The sequence below is a fragment of the Candoia aspera genome, chromosome 15 (genome assembly GCF_035149785.1).
Source record: "Candoia aspera isolate rCanAsp1 chromosome 15, rCanAsp1.hap2, whole genome shotgun sequence".
Lineage (NCBI taxonomy): Eukaryota > Metazoa > Chordata > Lepidosauria > Squamata > Boidae > Candoia > Candoia aspera.
In genome coordinates this window covers 1,278,956-1,303,035 of record NC_086167.1, presented here as the reverse complement: position 1 = coordinate 1,303,035, position 24,080 = coordinate 1,278,956, and the positions used below count along the sequence as shown (strand labels likewise).

At 45.9% G+C, this 24,080-nt stretch overlaps 1 protein-coding gene across 2 annotated transcripts in view; it reads right to left on the bottom strand.

Annotated features, from left to right (window-relative positions):
* GGT5 (gamma-glutamyltransferase 5) overlaps positions 1-23,283 on the bottom strand; it is a 33,988-nt gene extending 10,705 nt beyond the window's left edge. The window contains exons 1-6 of one of the 2 annotated variants that reach the window (XM_063315724.1): positions 23,028-23,279; positions 15,263-15,393; positions 14,860-14,949; positions 13,612-13,807; positions 11,123-11,283; positions 8,606-8,752 (exon numbers count right to left, since the gene is read on the bottom strand). In XM_063315724.1, coding sequence (XP_063171794.1) covers positions 8,606-8,752; positions 11,123-11,283; positions 13,612-13,807; positions 14,860-14,949; positions 15,263-15,393; positions 23,028-23,197 — 895 coding nt within the window. In that variant the 5' untranslated portion in view covers positions 23,198-23,279. Of the gene's footprint in view, positions 1-8,605; positions 8,753-11,122; positions 11,284-13,611; positions 13,808-14,859; positions 14,950-15,262; positions 15,394-23,027 lie in introns of both variants that reach the window. The other variant, XM_063315725.1, reaches the window with a different exon arrangement.
* Positions 23,284-24,080: the final 797 nt, after the last annotated feature.

Below are 24,080 nucleotides of genomic sequence, written 5' to 3'. Positions count from 1 at the left end.
TGGGTGGCCCTTCACGGTTTAGCTCATGGCATCATTGACGTGCTCAAGCTCCAGCACCACGACAAGGTAACGATCCTTTGCTGAAGCTTAAGATCATAGGAAATTGATTTCACGTTGCTCAACTGTGTTTCAGGCTTGTTATTCTAGAAATCATGTAAATAACTAATATCAATTTCATCAGCTCCAGCTTCCTATGAAGAAAGGTTATTGATTTACAGGGAAAATTAAGTCCTCCAAAACTGTGGAACTTCAAAAGCAGTGATAATATTTGAACCAAATAAGAAATGTTTACACTGAATAAAACACTCTGAGATAAATCAAGCTCATTTTTATCTCTGCCAAAGTTTTAAAAACAGCTTTCTTTGAACTGAATGGTTACAAAGTAATAACGTTCACAAAGGCTCCACTAAAAAAATAGATTTAGATCTTGTTTTTAAACTGAGTTATCCCATAAACAAGCTTTTCATGGGAAAAGGGCTCAGGAATCTGCATTCTTGCATCATTGTGCTGAAATCCCCAGGCCAACAGGGATTCCAATACTTGCCAGGATTTCAAGATAATAATTCTCAAGTGGAGCTGAATGCTGAAGTTCCCTCTTCCATCCACTAACCAAACTCAGATGAAATTCCAGCAGGAAGACAGAACATGCATAAAACCACTTTTCCCAAAAGGTAAAATCTTGCAGGATGTTCTTACCAAGGAAATGTACCTGATGTCTTGGAAATTAGTTTAAAATAAAGTCACGTTCTTTCCAGGAAGGCCTTGCATAATGTAAATTGATGTTGGAGTTAAATTCCTCCTAGTTACATTTATCTTATCCCAATTAATCAAAATAATTCTAAAATTTCTTGCTATAGAATCTTCCCTTTCCATCAAAACAGGACATGTTCCAGTTGAGAAGAATTCCTGGAAATCCTTATGCCAAGATAAACAAACTCAACCTAAAACCCTTATTGTTTCTTAGATTATTACTTTAACCCAAGGGTATTGAATCTGATTTATTCCAGTTTATAGACAGAATCCAAAACGAAATTAAATGAGATTAGGAGTATAACATTTAAGATAGCATGCAGTAAAAACTTACATTCGTCCCCTCACTATAATTCTATTATCATAAAATCATAAAATTGTGGAGTTCAAAAGGGCTACAAAAATCATCTAGACCAATCCAATAAGGTTTTCAGAATTTCTGATTACACAGGCCAAAGCGTTAAAGCCAAATGATCAAAAAAGGCATCCCTGCATGGCATACCATTCACTAACTCTTTTGGGGGTGATGGGCGGCAATTAAATTTGAATAATAAATAAATAAATAAATTTGAATAACTCATTACTTAAGGGTTAAATAAAACGTATCAGTCTAAAATATGAAAACTTTGAAGAAGTTTGAGTCAAAACCCATTTTAAAATATCAAGGAACTCTCTCAAAGGCTTTCTCAGCATCCAAAGAAATTATAGCTCACATCTTGTCTGATCTGAGGAAGCAAGAACACCATTAACAATACATTATCAGAAACAATAATGTACCAATAATCAATAATGTACTAATAATCAATACAGTTATAACAATACCCTGTAATTTAATCCACAGGTCAGAACAGCTGTTAAAATTGTAGCAATCGTATTTATCAAGGAAATAGTTCTGTAATAATTATAGAGGAGTTCATGCCCAGTTTAGGAATAACTGGGTCATTTGCCTCATTAAAACTAAATGGAGGTAACGTGGGTTTTTTGGAGGGAAAAAGCTTACCATATCTAAGAAAAGAAATAAAACAGAAAAAGGCCAGTATAGTTTTTATACTAATCTTCTGAAAAACCATCAGGGCCAGGAGTGTTTTCCAGTGTCTCAGAATAATTGTAATGATAATTACTTGAAGTGAAGAGTACATAGCGAAATTAACAGAAAATTACTTTACAAAAAGAACTCATTTTCTGTAAAACGAAAAGGAAAACAAACCCAAACCTCAATATCCCATCTTCTCTTGATGAAGCCTATATATGTTCCTCATTTGTATGTTGAACAGATACTACAATGTTACATTAATTTAAATCTGAAAACAGTATCTTACTGGGCTTGCCCCAGTGTCATCTGCTTTACGCAACGGGTTAACAGTTCTATTTTGGAAACAAGCTTCTATCGCAGCGTTTCTCAGCCGTGGCAACTTTAAGGCGTGTGGACTTCAACTCTCAGAATCCCCCAGCCAGCCACAGACAGCGATGTCCCAGAGAACAAGGAAAGAGGCGTCCCTAGGGCAGCGTTTCTCAGCCGTGGCAACTCTGAGATGCGTGGACCTCGATTCCTTGAATTCTCCAGGCAGAGATTTGAAGTCCACACATCTTTTTTTTTTAGTAAGAATTTTATTAAGCTTGAAACAAAGATAAAAACTACAAAAAAGGAAAAAAACTACAAAAAGGAATAGGAAAAAAACCTAAAAAAGTGTGAACACAAGAAAAAAGAATTTTGAAGATTACATAAAGAGGTGACTTCCGACTTTCAACAAGAAGAATATGCAAATTCCATAATCAATCTCTTGTTTGTTGTTTATTCGTTCAGTCGCTTCCGACTCTTCGTGACGTCATGGACCAGCCCACGCCAGAGCTTCCTGTCGGTCGTCAACATCCCCAGCTCCCCCAGGGACGAGTCCGTCACCTCTAGAATATCATCCGTCCACCTTGCCCTTGGTCGGCCCCTCTTCCTTTTGCCCTCCACTCTCCCCAGCATCAGCATCTTCTCCAGGGTGTCCTGTCTTCTCATTGTGTGGCCAAAGTATTTCAGTTTTGCCTTTAGTATCGTTCCCTCAAGGGAGCAGTCTGGCTTTGTTTCCTGGAGGATGGACTGGTTTGATCTTCTTGCAGTCCAAGGCACTCTCAGAATTTTCCTCCAACACCACAGTTCCAAAGGATCTATCTTCCTTCTCTCAGCCTTCCTTAAATCAATCTCTTACTCTATATCAAACCAAGATCACATTATTTCTATAAATTATTCCATTAGCACGTTATAAAAATCACTAAACACAATTGCTCCTTCCCCTTATGTTAAAAGAATATATATACACACAGACACCACACCTCCAAATCAACACCCCCCCAAAACCATTAATTAATTAATTAATTAATTAATTAATTATTCAAATTTAATTACCACCCATCTCCCCCAAGATTTCCTTGCATTCTTCATACAGAAATCAAACAGCCCAACTGTCCCCCTTGGAAACTCAGACTTCTCAGTAAAAAACCTCCCACAGAACAGAACCTCTTCTTTCCCATAACATCCCAGCAAAAAAACAACTGCACTTGTGATTTGCAATTCAGTCTTCTTTTAACTCCTTCAGCACCAAAATCTGATCATCTGGCACAACAAGAGTTTCAATTTCGCTGTTGGTAGAAACATCTCCAACTTCCTCCACAACCTCCTCAGCCAGATGAAACGTTTTAAAGCTGATATTTTCTGCAATGTCCTGAATAGCTTGCAGAATAGCTTGACAGGTATTACAAAAGATCTGTTTAAACTCACAGCAAAGCTCACAAAGGAACTCTGAGAAAGTCTCCTTGAAATCCTCCATGTTTCAGGCAGTAGATTATGGCGCCCCCTAGATACTTGCACCAGCGAGAGTAGGAGTTAATGAGTTAATAGAAGATCTCCAAAAGTTTTGATACAGGTGAAAGTATGCTAATGTCAGGATGGAGGCCGAGGCCGAGGCCGAGGAGGGTGAGCCGTTGATAGAAAAGGCAGGAAAACCTGTGCAGGGCACGAAATTCAAATCGGATGAGCTGCTGATTGAAGACAGTCAGAAGACAGGCTCACCATCACCTATCAGCGCACACAAAAAGTGTTTGGAGAGGCAGGCAAGCAGAGAGAGGTGCGATTGGCTCCTGCTCAAAAACGGTGGGAAAATCGAGTACTTAAAGGGTGCCAGAAGGAGGAACAGGTTGCTGGAGACAACCATTCACACAACACTACCCTGACGCTTCTTGCCGCCATGAATCGTGACTCCGCGCCAGACCTTGCCCCAGAGCCTCGCCTTGTTGCCATGTCAGACCTTGCACCTAAGCCTCACCTTGCTGCCACGCCAGACCATGCATCCAAGCTTTGACCTGCTGCCATGCTGGACTTTGCAACCGAGTCCTGCCTTGCTGCCATGCCAGACTTTACACCTAAGCCTTGCACACCGGACCCTGATTCCAAGACTTTCCTTGTTGCTGTGCAGAACCCTGATTTCAAGCCTTGCCTTCCCATCGCACCAGACTTCACCTTGGGACCTGCCTTGCCACCACATGGAACTGCCTCTCCACACCATGCCCAGCATTGTGCGGGAAAAACCCACACTGTGACTGAACCACGTGCTTACGGGCCACTTGCCTTCTGACTTATTGTGTACCTTGCTATTATTAAAGATAGTTCAACACCGCTTTTTGTGTCAAGTCTTAGTCAGAACAGGACAGCTAACAAGCAACTCTCTGAGAAAGTGAAGATTCGAAACAGCAGATACAACGTGTAAGAAAATGTTAAATCCTTCAAATTCAATACAAAAATAACAGCAGGGAGACAATTACTTATTCTCAATCCTCCTCAATATCCAAATGCGAAAACAAGCCAAAGCTTAAAGGGTTTTTTTGAAAATTAATCCCAAAAATAACGACAAGCACCAAGAGAGATCATTTCTCCTTGCTGTAGAAAGTCTCTCTTAGGGTACATAACCTAGAAAATATATAAATTGGGTGATTTAGAAATGGGGTGGCTTAACCTAGTGTCCCTTAAGGCTACAGCGCGGCTTGGAAATGATGACGTCCTGGCCTCCCGGCAGCTCTTACCCAATAAGCGTGACCGCTATTTGCGATTCTCAGGCTGCAAGTTGCCATTCCAGAGGACAAATGGGATGATTCCAAGCATTTTCTTCCATGAAATCACTCCTGGGCTTTGGGAAAAAGCCTGCCCGAGCCCAAAAAAACCTGCGCCACTGTCATTCTGTCCACGGAGCTCGTGGACATAGCTGTTCAGTCTGCCATGTCCCCACCAGAAGTCCAAAGTCCACATATCTTAAAGTTGCCAAGGTTGAGAAACACTGTCCTAGGAGGAAGGACAACCCTCTCTGAGAAGGCTGCCTCTTTCAAATCCTGTTGTTCAGGCTTGTGCTTGACTTGTGGAATAAGTTGAAACAGACTGCGTTTTTTACTGCCTGCTCTTTCTACGGAACCATTGAAGACTGGTCACTGATGGTGAGTTTCCAAGCTGGTTCTCCAGAAACAGCCTTTCCCAATCCTATATTACAGAATCCCCACCACATGGAAGCCAGCTGTAATTCTTCCCAAACTGGGCATGTGCCTTGGTAATTTCCCAATTAACTTCAGCAAAGGATTGTTACCTTGTCGTGGTGCTGGAGCTTGAGCACCTCAATGATGCCATGAGCTAAACTGTGAAGGGCCACCCAAGACGGGAAGGTCATGACAGAGAGGTCAGACTAAATGCGATCCCTGGGGAAGGTAATGGCAACCCACCCCAGTATTCTTGCCGTGAAAACTAAATGGATCAGTACAACCAGAGATATGTCGGTATACCATCGGAAGATGAGACCCCCAGGTCGGAAGATGGTGAAAATGCTACTGGGGAGGAACAGAGGATGAGCTCAACTAGCCCCAGACGTGATGACGCAGCTAGCTCAAAGCCGAAAGGACGGCTAGTGGCCGACGGTGCTGGTGGTGAATGGCGAATCCGATGTTCTAAGGATCAACACATCATTGGAACCTGGAATGTAAGAACTATGAGCCAGGGCAACTTGGATGTGGTTATTGGTGAGATGTCAAGATTAAAGATAGACATTCTGGGCGTCAGTGAACTGAAATGGACTGGAATGGGCCACTTCACATCAAATGACCACCAGATCTACTACTGTGGACAAGAGGACCACAGAAGAAATGGAGTAGCCTTCATAATTAATAGTAAAGTGGCTAAAGCAGTGCTTGGATACAACCCAAAAAACGACAGAATGATCTCAATTCGAATTCAGGGCAAGCCATCTAACATCACAGTGATCCAAATATACGCCCCAACCACAAATGCTGAAGAAGCTGAAGTAGAGCAGTTCTATGAGGATCTGCAGCACCTACTGGACAACACACCTAAAAGAGATGTTATTTTCATCACAGGAGACTGGAATGCTAAGGTGGGCAGTCAAATGACACCTCGAATTACAGGTAAGTATGGCCTGGGAGAACAAAACGAAGCAGGACATAAGCTGATAGAATTTTGCCAAGACAATTCACTCTGCATAACAAACACTCTCTTCCAACAACCTAAGAGACGGCTTTATACATGGACTTCACCAGATGGACAACACCGAAATCAGATTGATTACATCCTTTGCAGCCAAAGGTGGCGAACATCTGTACAGTCAGTAAAAACAAGGCCTGGAGCTGACTGTAGTTCAGATCACGAACTTCTTCTTGCACAATTTAGGATCAGACTAAAGAGATTAGGGAAGACCCACAGATCAGCTAGATATGAGCTCACTAATATTCCTAAGGAATATGCAGTGGAGGTGAAGAATAGATTTAAGGGACTGGACTTAGTAGATAGGGTCCCGGAAGAACTCTGGACAGAAGTTGGCAGCATTGTTCAGGAGGCGGCAACAAAATACATCCCAAAGAAAGAGAAAACCAAGAAGGCAAAATGGCTGTCTGCTGAGACACTAGAAGTAGCCCAAGAAAGAAGGAAAGCAAAAGGCAACAGCGATAGGGGGAGATATGCCCAATTAAATGCAAAATTCCAGAGGTTAGCCAGAAGAGATAAGGAATTATTTTTAAACAAGCAATGCGCGGAAGTGGAAGAAGACAATAGAATAGGAAGGACAAGAGACCTCTTCCAGAAAATTAGAAACACTGGAGGTAAATTCCAGGCAAAAATGGGTATGATCAAAAACAAAGATGGCAAGGACCTAACAGAAGCAGAAGAGATCAAGAAAAGGTGGCAAGAATATACAGAAGACCTGTATAGGAAGGATAACAATATCGGGGATAGCTTTGACGGTGTGGTCAGTGAGCTAGAGCCAGACATCCTGAAGAGTGAGGTTGAGTGGGCCTTAAGAAGCATTGCTAATAACAAGGCAGCAGGAGACGACGGCATCCCAGCTGAACTGTTCAAAATCTTGCAAGATGATGCTGTCAAGGTAATGCATGCTATATGCCAGCAAATTTGGAAAACACAAGAATGGCCATCAGATTGGAAAAAATCAACTTATATCCCCATACCAAAAAAGGGAAACACTAAAGAATGTTCAAACTATCGAACAGTGGCACTCATTTCGCATGCCAGTAAGGTAATGCTCAAGATCCTGCAAGGTAGACTTCAGAAGTTCATGGAGCGAGAATTGCCAGATGTACAAGCTGGGTTTAGAAAAGGCAGAGGAACTAGAGACCAAATTGCCAATATCCGCTGGATAATGGAAAAAGCCAGGGAGTTTCAGAAAAACATCTATTTCTGTTTTATTGACTATTCTAAAGCCTTTGACTGTGTGGACCATAACAAATTGTGGCAAGTTCTTAGTGGTATGAGGATACCAAGTCATCTTGTCTGCCTCCTGAGGAATCTGTATAACGACCAAGTAGCAACAGTAAGAACAGACCACGGAACAACGGACTGGTTTAAGATTGGGAAAGGAGTACGGCAGGGCTGTATACTCTCACCCTACCTATTCAACTTGTATGCAGAACACATCATGCGACAAGCTGGGCTTGAGGAATTCAAGGCTGGAGTTAAAATTGCTGGAAGAAACATTAACAACCTCAGATATGCAGATGATACCACTTTGATGGCTGAAAACGAAGAGGAACTGAGGAGCCTTATGAAAGAGGAAAGTGCAAAAGCTGGCTTGCAGCTAAACCTCAAAAAAACCAAGATTATGGCAACCAGCTTGATTGATAACTGGCAAATAGAGGGAGAAAATGTAGAAGCAGTGAAAGACTTTGTATTCCTAGGTGCAAAGATTACTGCAGATGCTGACTGCAGTCAGGAAATCAGAAGACGCTTAATCCTTGGGAGAAGAGCAATGACAAATCTCGATCAAATAGTTAAGAGCAGAGACATCACACTGACAACAAAGGCCCGCATAGTTAAAGCAATGGTGTTCCCCGTAGTAACATATGGCTGCGAGAGCTGGACCATAAGGAAGGCCGAGAGAAGGAAGATCGATGCTTTGGAACTGTGGTGTTGGAGGAAAATTCTGAGAGTGCCTTGGACTGCAAGAAGATCCAACCAGTCCATCCTCCAGGAAATAAAGCCAGACTGCTCACTTGAGGGAATGATATTAAAGGCAAAACTGAAATACTTTGGCCACATAATGAGAAGACAGGACACCCTGGGGAAGATGCTGATGCTGGGGAGAGTGGAGGGCAAAAGGAAGAGGGGCCGACCAAGGGTAAGGTGGATGGATGATATTCTAGAGGTGACGGACTCGTCCCTGGGGGAGCTGGCGGTGTTGACGACCGACAGGAAGCTCTGGCGTGGGCTGGTCCATGAAGTCACGAAGAGTCGGAAGCGACTGAACGAATAAACAACAACAATTTCCCAAAGAGGCCTTTTGGGGCCAAGAGCTACACCTTGCTCATTTACCTTTTAGGACATTGAGGATGAAGAAGAGGACAGCTCCTGCTGCTGGCCGTGGGGCTGAGTATATGGTGTATTTGTCAAGTGACATATTCAAGGGCTTTGTCAGTTCAATATGATAATTCTTGAGGTCCTCCAGTGTTAAGGTGCCACCTAAACAATGAGACATGACAGCAAAAAAGAGTAAATCTTTTCAATCCTTGTAGGAGGTGCTACTTTTCAGAAAGGATGCATGTAGGTTTCCCTCTTGACCTGAAGCCAGAGGAGACTCTGCAGACCAGGAGCAGATTTGACCCTAACATTTGCCATACTGACCAACAGGCGACCCTCAGAACTATCTGCAGCCCATTCTTCTCTGCTCCTCTTTCTGGAGAGGTCTTGGATTACATATCTGTAATTAATTGGACTTCTGTGCAGCTTCATGTGAAAGCCACTCTGGAGGGAAAGTGGGACTGTTGCCAAGTCTAACAGCTAGCTTAGCATGAATGTATCATGGTTTTTGCCTTTTTCTTATCTGCAGCCCATAAAGATCACCCCTCAGTCAACTTTATATCATCCTTAGCTGCACTGGTGTAAAAGTGATGCCTTTTCCCTTATCCCAACATCAATTTTGCATGGATATAGCCTCATATGTTTCACGGACCACCCTGCGAGTGGCACAGAGATCCCTAGAGGTTGGAATCAGCCTGGCACCTCCTGGCTATTGTAGGCTGAGTTAGGCATGCTCCTCACCTCTAGCTCCTGAGACCACCCTGCTTTGGGCAGTGGGAGACCCTGGTTCTTTCAACGGAGGCTTCCCCTCTCTGTGCCAGGTCATGGAGCCAACCTCTGCCTAGGCGACCTGACCAGTGAGAGTACTGGAGGGGGTGCACAGTGAGGCGGGAGGAGGAATAACAACTTTCCTGACACCGTTCAGCTGTGGTTGGCTGCTTTTGAACATGGGCTCTTCAGATAGCACAGAATCCATATGTCAAATGAACCTGACTTTCTACCAACAGTTGGTTTCCTTTCAACAAAACATTACACAAAACCAGAGTGAGTTTTGATAAATGGCCAAACCGCATGGTCTTAGCCATCTGTCAAAATTTGCCTCTTTAAGAGCTGCTTCTCAAATGAAAAAAGTGGACATTTTCCTGCCAACTGATTGTGTTTGGAAGCAGGGAAGGGTCTCTCTCTTTAATGTGCCTGTGTCCTGGAAATTGTAATGGTTGCCTATCCTAAAATACTCTCAGACTCACAAGCAAGAGCTTTAATAAAATCTGGTTTATTTAAGAATAGTATGCAAGTACAAAGAAAGCTGAGAATGGGAAAAGCGCGCCAAACGCAAACTAAAAACCCTCGGTGCAAATGAGATCCCTCCCCCCGTAGAATCTTCCCAGGCTCACAATCCCAGGTGCTCCCAACGGCTTCTGATGCTGCAGTGGAAAAGTCCTTGAGCCGAGCACATCACCCAAACACATTCCATTGAAATGAACAGATACAGAGCTTGGCACAAGGTCCCCCAGCAGCTCCCTCCCAACAGCAACGCGCGTCAGCGCCATGGCGTGTGAAACGTTACGATGTACAGTGCACACTGAAACCGTGAACATGACAGAAATAAAAACAGTGCCATTTGTAGCATTGTGCCTGCGGAAGGGTGGAATCGCCTGTGGAGGCAGCAAATGTTACGCTGCTATTGTTTTCTTCTGGCTCAAGAACTAGCGGATGGCACTTAAACTCAGCCTCGAGGAAAAGCCCACCGTGAACCGTTTATGCCACCAAAACTGCTAATGACAAATTTAATGCTTGTCAATGCTCCCACTTGACCTAAAGACCTTATGGTGATTAAGGAAGCAGGGGACTTCCATTAAATAATAGAGGAATGAATTCAGCACAAAATGGTATGACGTTTGTCCTTTCCAATTGTTGACTGAAATGTTATAAAAGCGTAAACATTTCTATAAGCTACAGGAGATATTTACAAACTTGTGTAACTCCCTGCTTACCCTTAACCCTATTTTGTTTGTGAAAAGCAGGACAGAGCAAGGCCCATTTCTGTCTTCTCTGCCCTCTTGCAAATTATCCACTAATCCTCACTGCTTTCTTCTGGTTCTTTCGCTGTGGCAAGACATGGCCTCATGCCATTATGGCAATGTTTACTCAGAAGCCTTTGGAAAGACCCTTGTCAAAAGGGGGTCCTTCTGGCGAAGAACTCAAAAGGTTGCTGGTGGAGAGTGTGCCTGCGTGGAAATTAAGACACCCGCTTAGCTCCCTTTTCTGTCATATCTAACAATTCTTGCTTCTCACTAGCTTCTCCTGGGTCCTTCTGAAGGGGAAATGGAGTGTATCAGTGAGGTCAAAGCAGACCAAGCCGGAACACCGTGTGCAGGCACACACCTGTTTGGCAGAGGGCTCAGCACTGCCCCGTTGCACGGAAACGGAGAGGCCTGCTTGTCTCCAATCTCAGACTCAGAGATCATCCATTCCCACATTAAACAATGTGCGTATAATGTTGCTTGGGAGAACCGTGCAATTTTGTCCTACCTTCAGCTCTTACATCTTGCACTAGCTTTTCTGCTGTCTTCCCAGAGTAGAATTCTTTGGCCCCGTTTTCTGCCACAGCTTTTAGGGTCTTCTCCAAGGCCGACCAGGACAAGACCTCTCCACGTCTCAGGACAGCTCCTCCGTCAGTGCAAACCAGTCCACTGGAAGAGATGACAGGGAGGCATACCCATCAGCACTTTCTGGCCTTGAGGTCCATCTGAGTAAGCCCTTATCTAGCCTGTACGATGAGCTCTGGTCAGCTCCCAAGGAAGGAGATGAGCCTCTAATCTGTCCCTCGATATGACTTTCCTTTAAATACTTCCATTTCTCCTGAGATTGTTTTCAGGATAGTTCTGAATAAATGTGGTTTTCATGAGTTTCCATTTATCTATCTATCTATCTATCTATCTATCTATCTATCTATCTATCTATCTATCTATCATCAAATTTATCACCGCCCGTCTCCCAAAAGGGACTCTGGGCGGTTTACAATAAAAGATAGATAAAAATATAAAACTATAAAAACACTATAATACATAATACAATAAATATAATAAAAACCATGATGGCTGAAAGTTCTTTATGGTTTGCAGGCAGAGCTGGGTCCTGCTAAGAAACTAACCATCCCCAAGAATGGCGACTCTCCCTCCTGCCCCAGGCATAATTACAGAACCAGGTCTTTAGATGTTTCCTAAAGTCCAGGAGGGAGGGAGCCAATCTCACTTCCGGGGGAAGGATATTCCAAAGGGCAGGTGCTATTGCAGAGAAGGCCCACCTCCTGGACCCCGCCAGATGGAATTCTCTTGCAGACGCGGTCCGTAGCATGCCCTCTGCACGACTGGGTGGGACGGGCTGATGTGATGGGGAGGAGACGGTCCCTTAGGTAACCTGGACCCATGCCATGCAGGGCTTTAAAGGTATATATATATATATTACACACACACACAGACATATATATGGAAATGCATGAAAACCACATTCATTCATTCATATTCATATATTTCACATTTCTATTATCTATTGCATCGATGCGTTGATCTGCTTCAACCGTGTGGGTATTAAAGCTCCCGGGGATGGGAGTGGCTGAAACTGCAGATGCCAATGGCTAGCAGGACAGCTTCCCTCGCTGCCCCTTGCCTGACAGTGGGGCTGGGGCAGCTGGCCCCCTTGGGATGCCTTGTGGAAGCAGGGCATCCCTGAAAGGGAAAGAAAAGGCAAAATCTCTTCACCCCCCCTGGGACTGGGCTAGAAGAGGCGCTGCTAGGCCAGATCTGTAGGCAAACAATAATACTGTACCTCAGCAAAGACAGCTTGGGGGCAGGGGGAAGGAGAGATAAGGAAGAAAAGGCAAGGCTATTCTCCTATCTTGGCTTATCCTTCCTGGGGCAGCTGGAAGGATAAGGCCAATGTCCCTCTTTTCAAAAGAGGAAAGGAAGGACCTGCCAGTCAAACTACAGGTGCCTGGGAGATACTAAAGAAGATCAGCCTGCAAGCACCCTGAGAACAAAGCAACAATACCTAAAAGTCATCATGGATTTGTGAATTAGAAGCTTTATCAGACTGGCCTTCCTGTATTTTATTGGGTAATTTTATTGATAGCCTTTTGCAAGGCATTGAAGACCTGGTTATTCCCCCAGGCATTTAGGTCAGATGGACAGATAATCTTATTGATGGTAAGTGGGGTCATGGCTTATCCTTGGGTGATGGAGGTGGGGGGCTACATGTGGTGGGTTTGTGTGTTTTAATCCTGTAGGCTACTCCAGAGTGGCTTGTATGAGATGGATGGCTATATAAATCAAATAAATAAATAAATGGGAAGTGTCATCACAATATATCTTCTTTGGGCAAAGCAGTTGACAGTGTACCCCATATTTTAATTAGCAACCTAATTAAGCATGGTCTATTAGGTGGATCTACTGTTGGTTTGATAACTACACTCAAACAATATTCATCCTCAGTTCCTAATCAAATTGGAGGGTAGTACTGTGGGGTACCACAAGGTTTAGTCCTGAGTCCTGTGTTTATTAATGACTTGAATAAAAAAGTGGAGGGAATGGATATCAAATCTGCAGATGGTGCAACGTTAGGTGAGATACATAACACCCTAGAAGACAGAAACAACATTTTAAAAATGGTGATGGATTAAAGAAGTTGACTGAAAAGAAGAGACTGAGTTTTTCACTTAGAAAAGAGAAATCAAATTCATACGTATAAGATGGGGTTGGTAACAGTAGATGTGAAAAGGTCTTGGCCTTGTGGCTCATCAAAAGCTGAATATGACGGTTCGTACTAGAGATTGTACCTTAATGACAATTCCACACTTCTAAGAATCCTCTTCTCCCAATCAGCATTTTGCACTGTTATTTTGTGGTGGGCAACTGTGGCAAAATGATTGAAGGAAACGTTCTCAGCATGGCCACCTTTGAAATTCCTGTAAAGGATATTGACCTGCCATTGGCCCTATCCCATGTTTAAAAGCTTTATCTTACCATAAGGAAGTGTTCTTCAAAGGTGAGTGAAACTCCAGGTATTTCAGAAACTGGCTCAAGATGTCTGGAACCTGGATTCCAAGGCCAAGCATCTCGATGGTGGGTTCAAAAAGTTCCTTCCATGGCAATCTGCCATAGCGTAGGTGAGCTTCCTCATAACCACGAAGTTCCCCAGGAACAGCAATCCACTGAGCCCCTATATAAGCAAGGCCGTTGAGTTTGTTACAGACAACGAGAAACTTCTCAAATGATATTTCTATATATCACCCTAATTTCACTATTAGACTGCCTGGGGTCATTCCACAACTCCATTGTGACTTGTGAAAAACATACAGAAATGAGTAGTAGAAGAATCTGAGTGTCTGCCTGATCACTCATCCCAGCAAAAACCTTTCAGATGCAAGCATGGGAGGAGATTCTGAGGCTCATAAGCCAGAAGAGAATGGTGGTTCTGATGATATGAATGTCCACGTGACTGTTTTTCTCTGCTGAAGGAATCCTCTTTAGGATTAAAGAGGGTAAGTTACTCTACATCTGACATTCTAGCAGTCTATGTACAGTGATATCTGGCTTATGGCATCTAAGTGGCACAATATATCACTATAAGCCATACATCGTTTTCACTGAAGTTTGTTGAGTAAGCCATAGTGGTCTAATTCACACAAAACTGTAAGCCATTAATCATGGATTGCAAAACTCAGCTGGCTTCACACAATGGACTGAAGAAACTTATAATGGCTTGGGGGGGAGTGAGTCCAACCAATGTGTTGATGCCGTCCTACACACACCTTGCCTCTGAGGTGAAACCACCTCTGGAGGACACTTTTCCCAAGGTAGCTTCATATTTCTTCCAGTGAGAAACGAGAACATCTCCTAGTGTAACACAGCATCTACCAGGGTAATTCTTCCAGAGAGATCAAAGAACAGGGTCTCAAGCCCCCAGGCACACATTTCCTCCCAAACCCCACTGTTATGAACCACTGTATCATTGAATTGGAGAGCCAGTTTGGTGTAGTGGTTCAGGCATCAGGCTAGAAACTGGGAGACCGTGAGTTCTAGTTCTGCCTTAGGCACAAAGCCAGCTGAGTGACCTTGGGCCAGTCACTTTCCCTCAGCCCTAGGAAGGAGGCAATGGCGAACCACTTCCAAAAAACCTTGCCAAGAAAACCGCAAGGACTTGTCCAGGTAGTCTCCACGAATTGGACACAATTGAACAGATTAAAAAAAATAATTGAATTGTACAGTTACCTGGGAGCAAAAAGTGTCCACATCTATCCAGCAAACCTTCAGTAATGTTTTGGGGAGCCCTTTCACGAGCATTGAGCACCTCAACTTTTCCTGCAATCCAAAGGAGAACACATTGAAAAATCCACGCAGCTTCCATGGAAGTGATAAATGACCACTAGCATTGTCCTGACAAATCTTACCTAGATTCAAATCTCAAATCTCTTATTTCACACACAAACCCCATTTTCATTCCACATCAAAAGCTATATTTTGTTGGTAGCTTACATTTTATTTATTTCTTAGGATCTTAAAAAACAGGATTCAAGGTAGTAAAAAGTGAAAACCCATCCTTTTTGAGGAGCAGAACATGCTGCTACGTTGATGGTTCCACCTGAGTCCAGTTCTTGAGGTTGGATGAGCCTACCTGTGGATGCATTGTAGATGGTGAAAATAACGCCTCCACCCAGGCCCATGCTCTGCGGATTCAGGACTGAAGTGCAGACCAAGGCTGCAATAGCAGCATCTACTGCTGAGCCTCCACGTTTTAAGATGTCCCTGTTGGGCATAAAGAGGACAGTGCCAAAACATTGTACATCAAAAACTGGCAGCAGCAGAAGAGCTTCTCCTGAAAAATGAGGCACAATGGGACTCTCCAGAGTTAGACTGGACCACAGCAGCAGCAGCATCTGCAGCTCAAGATGAGAGGAGGGACACAATGCTGCTCTTCTCCAGGCAGAGGCTAATGACCAATGGCTGCTGCTTTAACCATGGTGGAGAGAAGGACTTCACCTGAAGGTTGCAGATTATCTTTGGGTACGCAGATTAATCCACAATGCCCATACAGTTCTCTCTTCCAAGTCATGTGGTCCTATCCTCACTGACTAAGCAATCAGAAGAGTTCAAAGGAGACTTACAGCACAATTCATCAGCAGGAAGAGACAGGGAGAATGTCTAGACAGCTAGGGATTCCAAAGAACTGCATGCTCAGTTATTGTGGTAAAGAGACAGCTCACAAATAGCTGCTGATTCCAAGAAATGTGTCCTAAGAGTTGCCGATAATTGCTGACTGTGAGTGAACGAATGTGTGTCTGCTTGTTGTTGAGGAAGCAGAGTTGCAGCATAGGAATATAAGGCAACCAGCTTTCAGAAAGTGAACTCACTGGGCAAACATACAGAGGCAGCTAATACAAGGTTGGCAACAAAGTTCGTCAAGACAGTTTCTTCAAAGAGTATAATAAAATTTTCTACTAGTGATACCTGAAAAAAAACAGAAGATGAACAGACATCACTCAAGTCATGACCTGCAAACTCTATGGCATGTTTGCATTCCTCTCTGAAAACAATCTGACTTATATTTGCAGCAAGTACAAACTTGTATTAGTGTCAAAGAAAAAATCTGAAGTTTGGAACACTGAATGGCCACATTTCAGCTCATAAGGAAGATCAAAGATTTGTTGGACCAAAAAGGCACTAGAGCTGAGGGAAGCAACTCTCCACACAGAAGAAATAAAACAGAGGAGGAAGCCCAGTGAAACAAAAGTGACAACTGGAAACAAAACTTAAAAAGATATTCCACATCTCTAGATATTAGAAACAACTTTTAGGGCCACAACAAAGAGGAAAAGGATATCCTGTGGTACCTGAAGATGGACCCTGAAGGCAGAAGGAATACAGCTGCATCTTGCAGAAAGGCAAAGAGGAGAATCATGATAATTCAGAATTCTCTACCATGAAGAACAGTAGCAAGACTCAACATTTTGTGAAGTCTCCTCGCTGGTAGGGGCAAGGATTAGCGATATGACAGAATAACTTCCAATCTTCATCAAAGCCACAGACAATTATCCCTTCTTTCTAATCAATGAGAACAAGTTGTATTGTCAATAACAACCACAACTGTATTATCACAGGATTTGAAGATCTATGAAGAAAGCACAAGAATTTGGGGGCTCAGGTGTGGTATCAACCATCCTTCTAGTCCATCTATGTGGTTGCTAAGAGTTGGCACCAACCTGATGGCACATAACTTATCAATCATTCAGTCTAGTCCATGGAAGAGAACTGGAAAGGGAAAGAGGAAAGTTTGGAATACAACAGTTGAAGGATACAATTTGTTCAAAAGGAACATAAGCAATAGAAATGGAGGAGGATAAGGTGGGTCAGACTAAGCAACGCAGGGCAAGACCCAGGCACTGCCCCTTGTCTGCAGACTGTTTGCATTCAGGGGAGGCTGCTGGCTGGGGAGAGGGATCGGCCCCGGGGGAACCCTGGGCTGCCAGGGCATCCTAATGCCCGCGTGAACTGCAAGCGAGGAAAAGCCTTCCTATGATGACGGTTGTTTCTCCTCTACCGATTAGCAGAGGAGTTGGCACTTGTCCCTTGGTGAGCAGGCACAAAATGCCACCCCCTAAAGTATCTCTCTGCATCCTATCCGTGTTACAGACATTGCGGGCGGGGGATGAGCCTTTGAGAAAAGCTGCTGACTCTCTGGGTTGCCCCTCCCTGCTAATCTGTGGAATGGTGCAACAGCGACTGCGAGGCGACAAAGCGCTGCCTGTACCCAGAGACTGGCCCTTTCATAAATAAAAAAGCTTCCGGTCTGCCGAGGCCGGCCAAAGGGGCAAGCAGCTCCGCCCACCAGCCGGGCCAGGCTAACGGGCACCTGACTTAGTTGCCAGCCCTGAGCACACCTGGGCACCTGAAGTTCCGTGACCCTCCATGACTCAAGGGCACTTCATCAAATCCTGCCAACGTGAATGCCCTTCTACAGGGGCAGAGAGTGTCTTCTAAAACGTATTTAGAGCTGCTATAAAGGATGCTGCCCAGGTCTTGACAGCAGTTTGAGATCTGCCGTTCTGTAAATCAAGGCAACTGGTTTTCCTAAATATCAGCCGTGGCTTTTTCTGAACCAGGAGGAGCAGGGCTTGAGTTGAGGGCCCCAGAGGCCAGATGGGGAGGAGGCGTATGTAGCCACAGGATGAACTTGCCCCAAATATTTGTTCCAAGGGCAGAGTCCCACTGGGGCCTCTAAAGCCACAGCCACGCGGGATATTAGACTGCAGAAATCCAGGAATCAGCTGAAGAGGGCCAGCTTCCACATTAAGGGCTGGGGGGGGGGGGCATCTGGGGCTGCTCTGCAGGGAAAATTCCTGGAAAGCAGAGGGGAACTCGCCCCCACCACCACTCAAGGGGGCCGTGAGTGCCTTCAGTCGGCTTCTGGGTGGGCAGGGCCCACAGCTGGACGGCCAGATCCCCCCTCCCGCCGCTGCCGCTCCCGGGCAAGGGTGAAGGCGCCTCTTTCCCACCAACGGCTGGAAGGAAGGGAGGGAAGGAGGGGGAGGGCCTGGCCCTGGCCAGTAGGATCCCCCACGCCTGGGAAAACCAAGCCGGGAGGGCGCCCAGCCAGCTGAGCTCCAGCCCGACGGCAGCTTGCCAACAGGGCCGGGCGCCCCTCCCGCGTTTTCCTCCTTCGCTCGGTCGGCGCCTGGAGGTGACCGGCTGAGCGCGCGAGGCGGAGCAGGACCCTCCCTCGCCGGCCCGCCGGGGACGAGCCAGAGCGGATCCGGGGCTTCCCGGCGACCTGCAAGCAGGGAGAGTCGTGGTCCTCGCAAGCCCCGCGCCGCGGGCCCGGACCCTGCCCGCACAGGACGAGGCAGCCCGGCAGGAAGTGGCTGCGCGCCCGCCTAAGGCAACGCGGATGGCGTCACTCCGGGCAAAGAGACGGGACGAGGGCAGCGCGCAGCACTGCAGCTCCCTCTCTGTTGGGGGCGCCGAGCTCCCCGGCTCCCCCGCCCCGCAGACCTGCTCCTTCTAGACTGCTGGGCGACTGTCGAAGAGCACCGAGGGGGCGGCCCTCCTTCCAGCCTAGAAAGGCCGTTGCTCAGCCAGACTTCTGCAGGGAGGCCAGCGGTGCGGGCAGGAGAAAGCCCCGCGTTCAGGGCCGGCATGACACACAGCGGCCGCTTGCCCCTACTGCCCCCTACCCCCGCCTCAGGGCAGATTCCCCCGGGACGCTTGCTGGCCGCCCTTCTGCCCTGGCTGCAGCTGGCAGAGGCCCCCCATGCCCTGCGACTTTGGGCCCCCTCCAGCCAGGCCTTCGGTGTCCCCCGGGGGGGAAGAGGGCAGTGGCTGCCTGGCGATGCTGGCCTGGGGGGGGCCTTACACCCTCCCCCCTCCCGGGTGGAAGCAGCAGGCCTGTCTCTTTGTGCAGCCTTGATTTTGGGCTCCCTTCCCCTACAGTGAGAAGAGGTGAGGCTGTTTGGAGACAAAGGATGGGCAGGAAGGGCAGAGCCTGCTTGGAAGAGCGGCTGGCCAGCAGAGCTTTAACCCTTTGGAGAAGGCGCTCTGCTAACCTCTCCATTTCATCCGGTTCCCCTGCTTCCCCGTCCTCCTTTCCCCAGTGCACTGAACCCTTCTTGGGCCCCATGTCATGTTCACTGTTTCAGTGTGCACTGTACATCGTAACGTTTCACATGCCATGGCGCTGACGCGCGTTTCTGTTTGGGAGGGAGCTGCTGTGAAACCTTGTACCAAGCTCTGTATCTGTGTTCATTTCAATGGAATGTGTTTGGGTGATGTGCTCGGCTCAAGGACTTTTCCTGCAGACCATCAGAAGCCGTTAGGAGCACCTGGGATTGTGAGCTTGGGAAGATTCTACGGGGGGAGGGATCTCATTTGCACCAAGGGTTTTTAGTTGGCATTTGGCGCACTTTTATCATTCTCAGCTTTCTCTGTGATCATGCATACTATTCTTTAATAAATCAGATATCTTTGAATTCCTGCTCATGAGTCTGATAGTGTTTTAGAATAGGCAACCATTACACCCCATCTCCATCCTGCAACTTTCTTGGCTCTTTCAGCTGGAAAGGTGGAGGGCAATGTGCTTGGGTGTTTTTGCACCCAAAAGAGACTAGTAGGTTTCTGCAGAGGGAAGGCTCAGCTAGAATGGATTTCTAGGATCAGTTCCAGCTGAAGTTGGCAGCCCTATGGTTAATGGGGGGTGGGATCTGGGCACTGCACAGAAACTTGGCCTGTGGTTTCACCATTTTATCTACCCCTCCACTGGGTGTGGAATTGTCTTAAATGCAGAGGACTCTTCAGACCAACATGGTTGTCAAAAAATAAGAACTTACTTAAGAAAGAGAGACTAGAATCTTAGTGAAAACCAAAAGGTATGGTGAGCAGACTTCTGGTGGAAGTACAGTGAGCTGAACATGTCTTCATGGAGAGCAGAGATGATGCCCACAGCAAAGTTCGAAGAACTGGTGAGTAGACTGGTTCTTTGAAATCTCTCTGGAGAAGGAGAGGATGGGAGATCACCCACATGTGCTCTGGACAGCTGCTCCTTGTGAGGAGACCACAAAAGAGTGGTCTCCCATGGGTTTTAGTGCCGGGAGATGAAGGAATCAGTCATCAATCTCACGGCTGCAGTGGAGGCTTTTAAAGGACATGAAGTTTGCTGACCTTACTTTCTAATCACTTTTGGAAATTGCTTATGTAACCATCATAAAACTATTAGAGATCTTCAGAATGACAAGTTTGATGAGTCCATCTTCATTTCTGAGTCGAAAAATAGAAAAATTAGAAAATATAGAAAATTAACTATAAGTTTAAGAACTTAAAAGAATTTGAAACAGCAAAAAGCTAAATAAAATTTTGAACTAAGAAAGTGAATTAAGGATCCAGACAAATTTGGAATATTAAAACTTTTACTATAAGATTTTGGAAGTAACTATATAAAATAAACAGCTTCTCGTGGGAACCAAAATTATTTTGTCTACTGTCAATCATAACAGAGATTAGACACCTTATGATTTATATTGGACACTAGAGGGGACTAAAAATTCCAGGCAAAAAGAAAAAAAACCTTTGCCTTTGCTTTAGGATTAGGATTTACAAAATGACACAAAATACTACAACATTTGAAATATTAAAGATGTTTGAAGAATGGGGCCAGAGATCAATAGCCACAATATAACAATATCAGTAATGAGGTCTGCTTCTATGGACAGACTATGTCTAAAGGATCTTAAAGAAGAAACGACAGATGTGAAAGAAATCCTGCTGGATACAGAAATGGTAGCATCAGAAATATTGGATTTAAACAGTGTAGATTACAAGACAGAGAAGGCATTTAAAGTGGAACAAGTGACAGGCCAAGATAATGACCCAAATAGGGACTGGATAAAAAAAAGCTGTCTGAAGTTTTAAAAATTAAAGGGGACATACAAATGACAAACCAAGAGAATGACTTGGATAATGTCTTTTTATTGGATTTACAAAAGAGGTGGCTTAAAGCCTTGAAGAAGTCTATGCGATGGGATAAAGAAGAATTGAAGAGAGATCAAATCCTATGATAATATTTGAATGAATTAAAGATTAAGATTTTCAGAGGTAAAAGGAAGGAATATAAAATATTCCTATATTTTATCAAGTCTAAAACAAAGATATGTTTTTATGAAATTCTGGCAACCCTTTACAGACTTTTTGCTGACACCAGGATTGAAAAATTGATGCCTTATGGATTTGCTTATAGATAAGGGATGGATTATGGGAAGAAAAGGGGTGAGGAGCTACCAAGCATGTTTATAATTGTGATGAAGATTGGAAGTCACTTTGTTTATATATTCTTTTTTCATTTTCCTTTTTCTTTTCTTTCTTCCATTTTTTCTTTCTTTGCACTTTTTATTATCTTTTTACATTTCTTCTGAGTTTAGTTTATATTAGTTTTTATTACTGCGATTAAAATCTTTAAGAAAAACTATATACAAAAAAAAAGTGTAGTGAGTGATCCAACATTCAAATGCACAAAGATTGTTGCTGGGGACCCATTGAGGATTATTGTAGATTTATGGGGTCTGTTTTGGAGGGCACCAAATCTTCCTTCACTTCAACAGCCCAGTTCAGAACTTACTTGTTTGTTCATTTGTGTTCATGGAAAGGTCTGTGTGTCTGAAAGGCGTTGGGTGGCACAATAGGACGGAAGGCATTCTTCCCAACTGAGCTTTGACTCGTTAATTGCAATACATGGTATCCCAAAGATGATGTACCCTCCTAATTATGGTTTATATTTGACAAGGCCTTCGTAGTGGAATGATAATGACAACCAAGGTCTCCAAAGATTGTTGGTCCCATGAGAAAAAGGATTCTGACAGGACTGAAATCCATATCTAAAGTGGAAATCTAACTCAGTACAGTATGAGTCTTGTTACAAAACAGCAACATATGATTTTTTAAAGAGGCCCCTCCTTTAGAACTCCTCTTTTCTAGGAATCAAGCAGAACAGAGGGGCTGGGTTCACTTATTGCAATACGCCATTCCCAATCACAGTTTGTTGACTAAAACCATAGTCTCCTGGGTTTACACAATATGCTGACCCAAAACCAATTGGGGGTAAGTGCAACAAATGAGCTCAGCTAAGTTTTAAAAGTTATGGCTTATTGAAGAGATGATAGCAAACTACATTACAGTATATTATTTATTTATTTATTTTGTATCCTGCCTTTATTATTTTTATAAATAACTCAAAGTGGCGAACTTCCCTAACACTCCTTCCTCCTCCTGTTTTCCCTACAACAACCACGCTGTGAGGTGGTTTGGGCAGAGAGCGCGCGAGTGGCCCAGGGTCACCCAGCCGGCTTTCAGGCCTCAGGCCGGACTGGAACTCACGGCCTCCTGGTTTCTAGCCCATTGCCTTCACCACTAGGGAAAGTTTCAACAATTATTAGATATGTATTTATTTAAAAGATTTATATGGTTGCCCATCTCACAGCAGTGAATTAAAGCCATTAAAATGTGACCTGCGCCCAGGCGCTGGCCCTGCAACGCGGAAGGTGCCGGGCGCTGGAGGCCCTACGGGGTCGCGGGGCTCTTCCCAGGTCAAAGTCCGTGAGCTCTGGGGTGGGGGCCAGGAGCCGCTTCGAGGTCCGCCGGTCACCCGCCTCGCCCGGGGAGCTGAGCGTCAGGCGAGGTGACCGAAACGGCCCGGGACGGCAGAGGGAGCCAACCCGCCGTCCTCCCGCTGCTCGGGCGGGGTCGTACGAGACGCTCGCGGTACCAAGGAAGGAGACCGGGGCTGGAAAGGGCCGTCGGTTCTCCCCCACGCCGCTCCGCCTGCAGCAGCGGGGGCAACAGCAGCGCCCCCAGCCATCCCGCTCGCCGACTCCCGACGGCGCGTCCGCCCGCCTGCCTACCTGCCGACGTCCGAGCACCTGCGCGTGTCCGCGGCCACGGCCGCGCGCCAGTAGCGGGGAGGGTCGCACCTGGAGCGGCCGAGGAGCAGCGCCAGCAGCCCCGCGCCCGCCGCCAAGACGGCCGCCAACAGCAGCCCCGCGCAGCAGGCCGCCCGTCTGGAGAGCCCCATCCCGGCCGCCGCGGCTTGCGCGCTCGCTGCGTCCCGCGCGAGGCGCCTTCGGAGCAGCTGCCGGCCGGGCTGCCGCTGGAGTTGGGCGGGACGGAGGGACGGCAGAGCCGGCGAACCCCGCCCCGCCCCCTCAAGGTGCGCCCCGTCCCCCGCCGGCCGTCGGGCGAGCGCAGCGCCCCTCGAGCGCGCCTTCCCCGTCCGGGCGCGGGTCCACGACGGCTCCGCGCAGGCCCTGGAGGATCGCAGCGCAGGCTTAGTGCGACTTCCTCCCTTCCAGAAACAAAAGGAAAGGCTGTGGGAGTTTCCCGAAAGTAGGAAAAAAGATCCCAGCAGAAAATTCCCTGCATGGGAGGAAAGCCGCGCTCCAGCACGCTAACCCTGCGGGTGACCCTCCTCTGCCCGCCCCGCCTCGCCCTCGTTCGCTGCAACGGGACAAAACAGCGGCCCCCGGCCCACCGGCCGCCCTCCTTCCCTTTCCTCCCTTTGCTGGAGCGGAGCGGAGCGGCGAGTGGGCGGTGGGCTTCCCGCACAACCTGGCAGAAGAGTCCCGGGATCCTGGAGAAGTGAGGAGCAGTCTGGCTCCAGGTTGGCAAAGGAGGGCGACAAGGCTGCATACTCTCCTCTTACCTATTCAACCTGTATGCTGGATATAAAGGGAAGCTGGATTGGAAGATGAGCATGGTTTTAAAATTGGAGGAAGAAATATCAGTTACCTGGCCCGATAGCCCAAAATGCAAAGGATCTACAAGCCCTGGTAATAAAAGTTGAGCACAGTGAAAAAATAGAATTAATATGAAATGTAAAGAAGACCAAACTAATGACAATAGGTAGAACAGCCAGCCTTGGAACTGATAATGAAGATATCACTGAAGAAGCTATCACT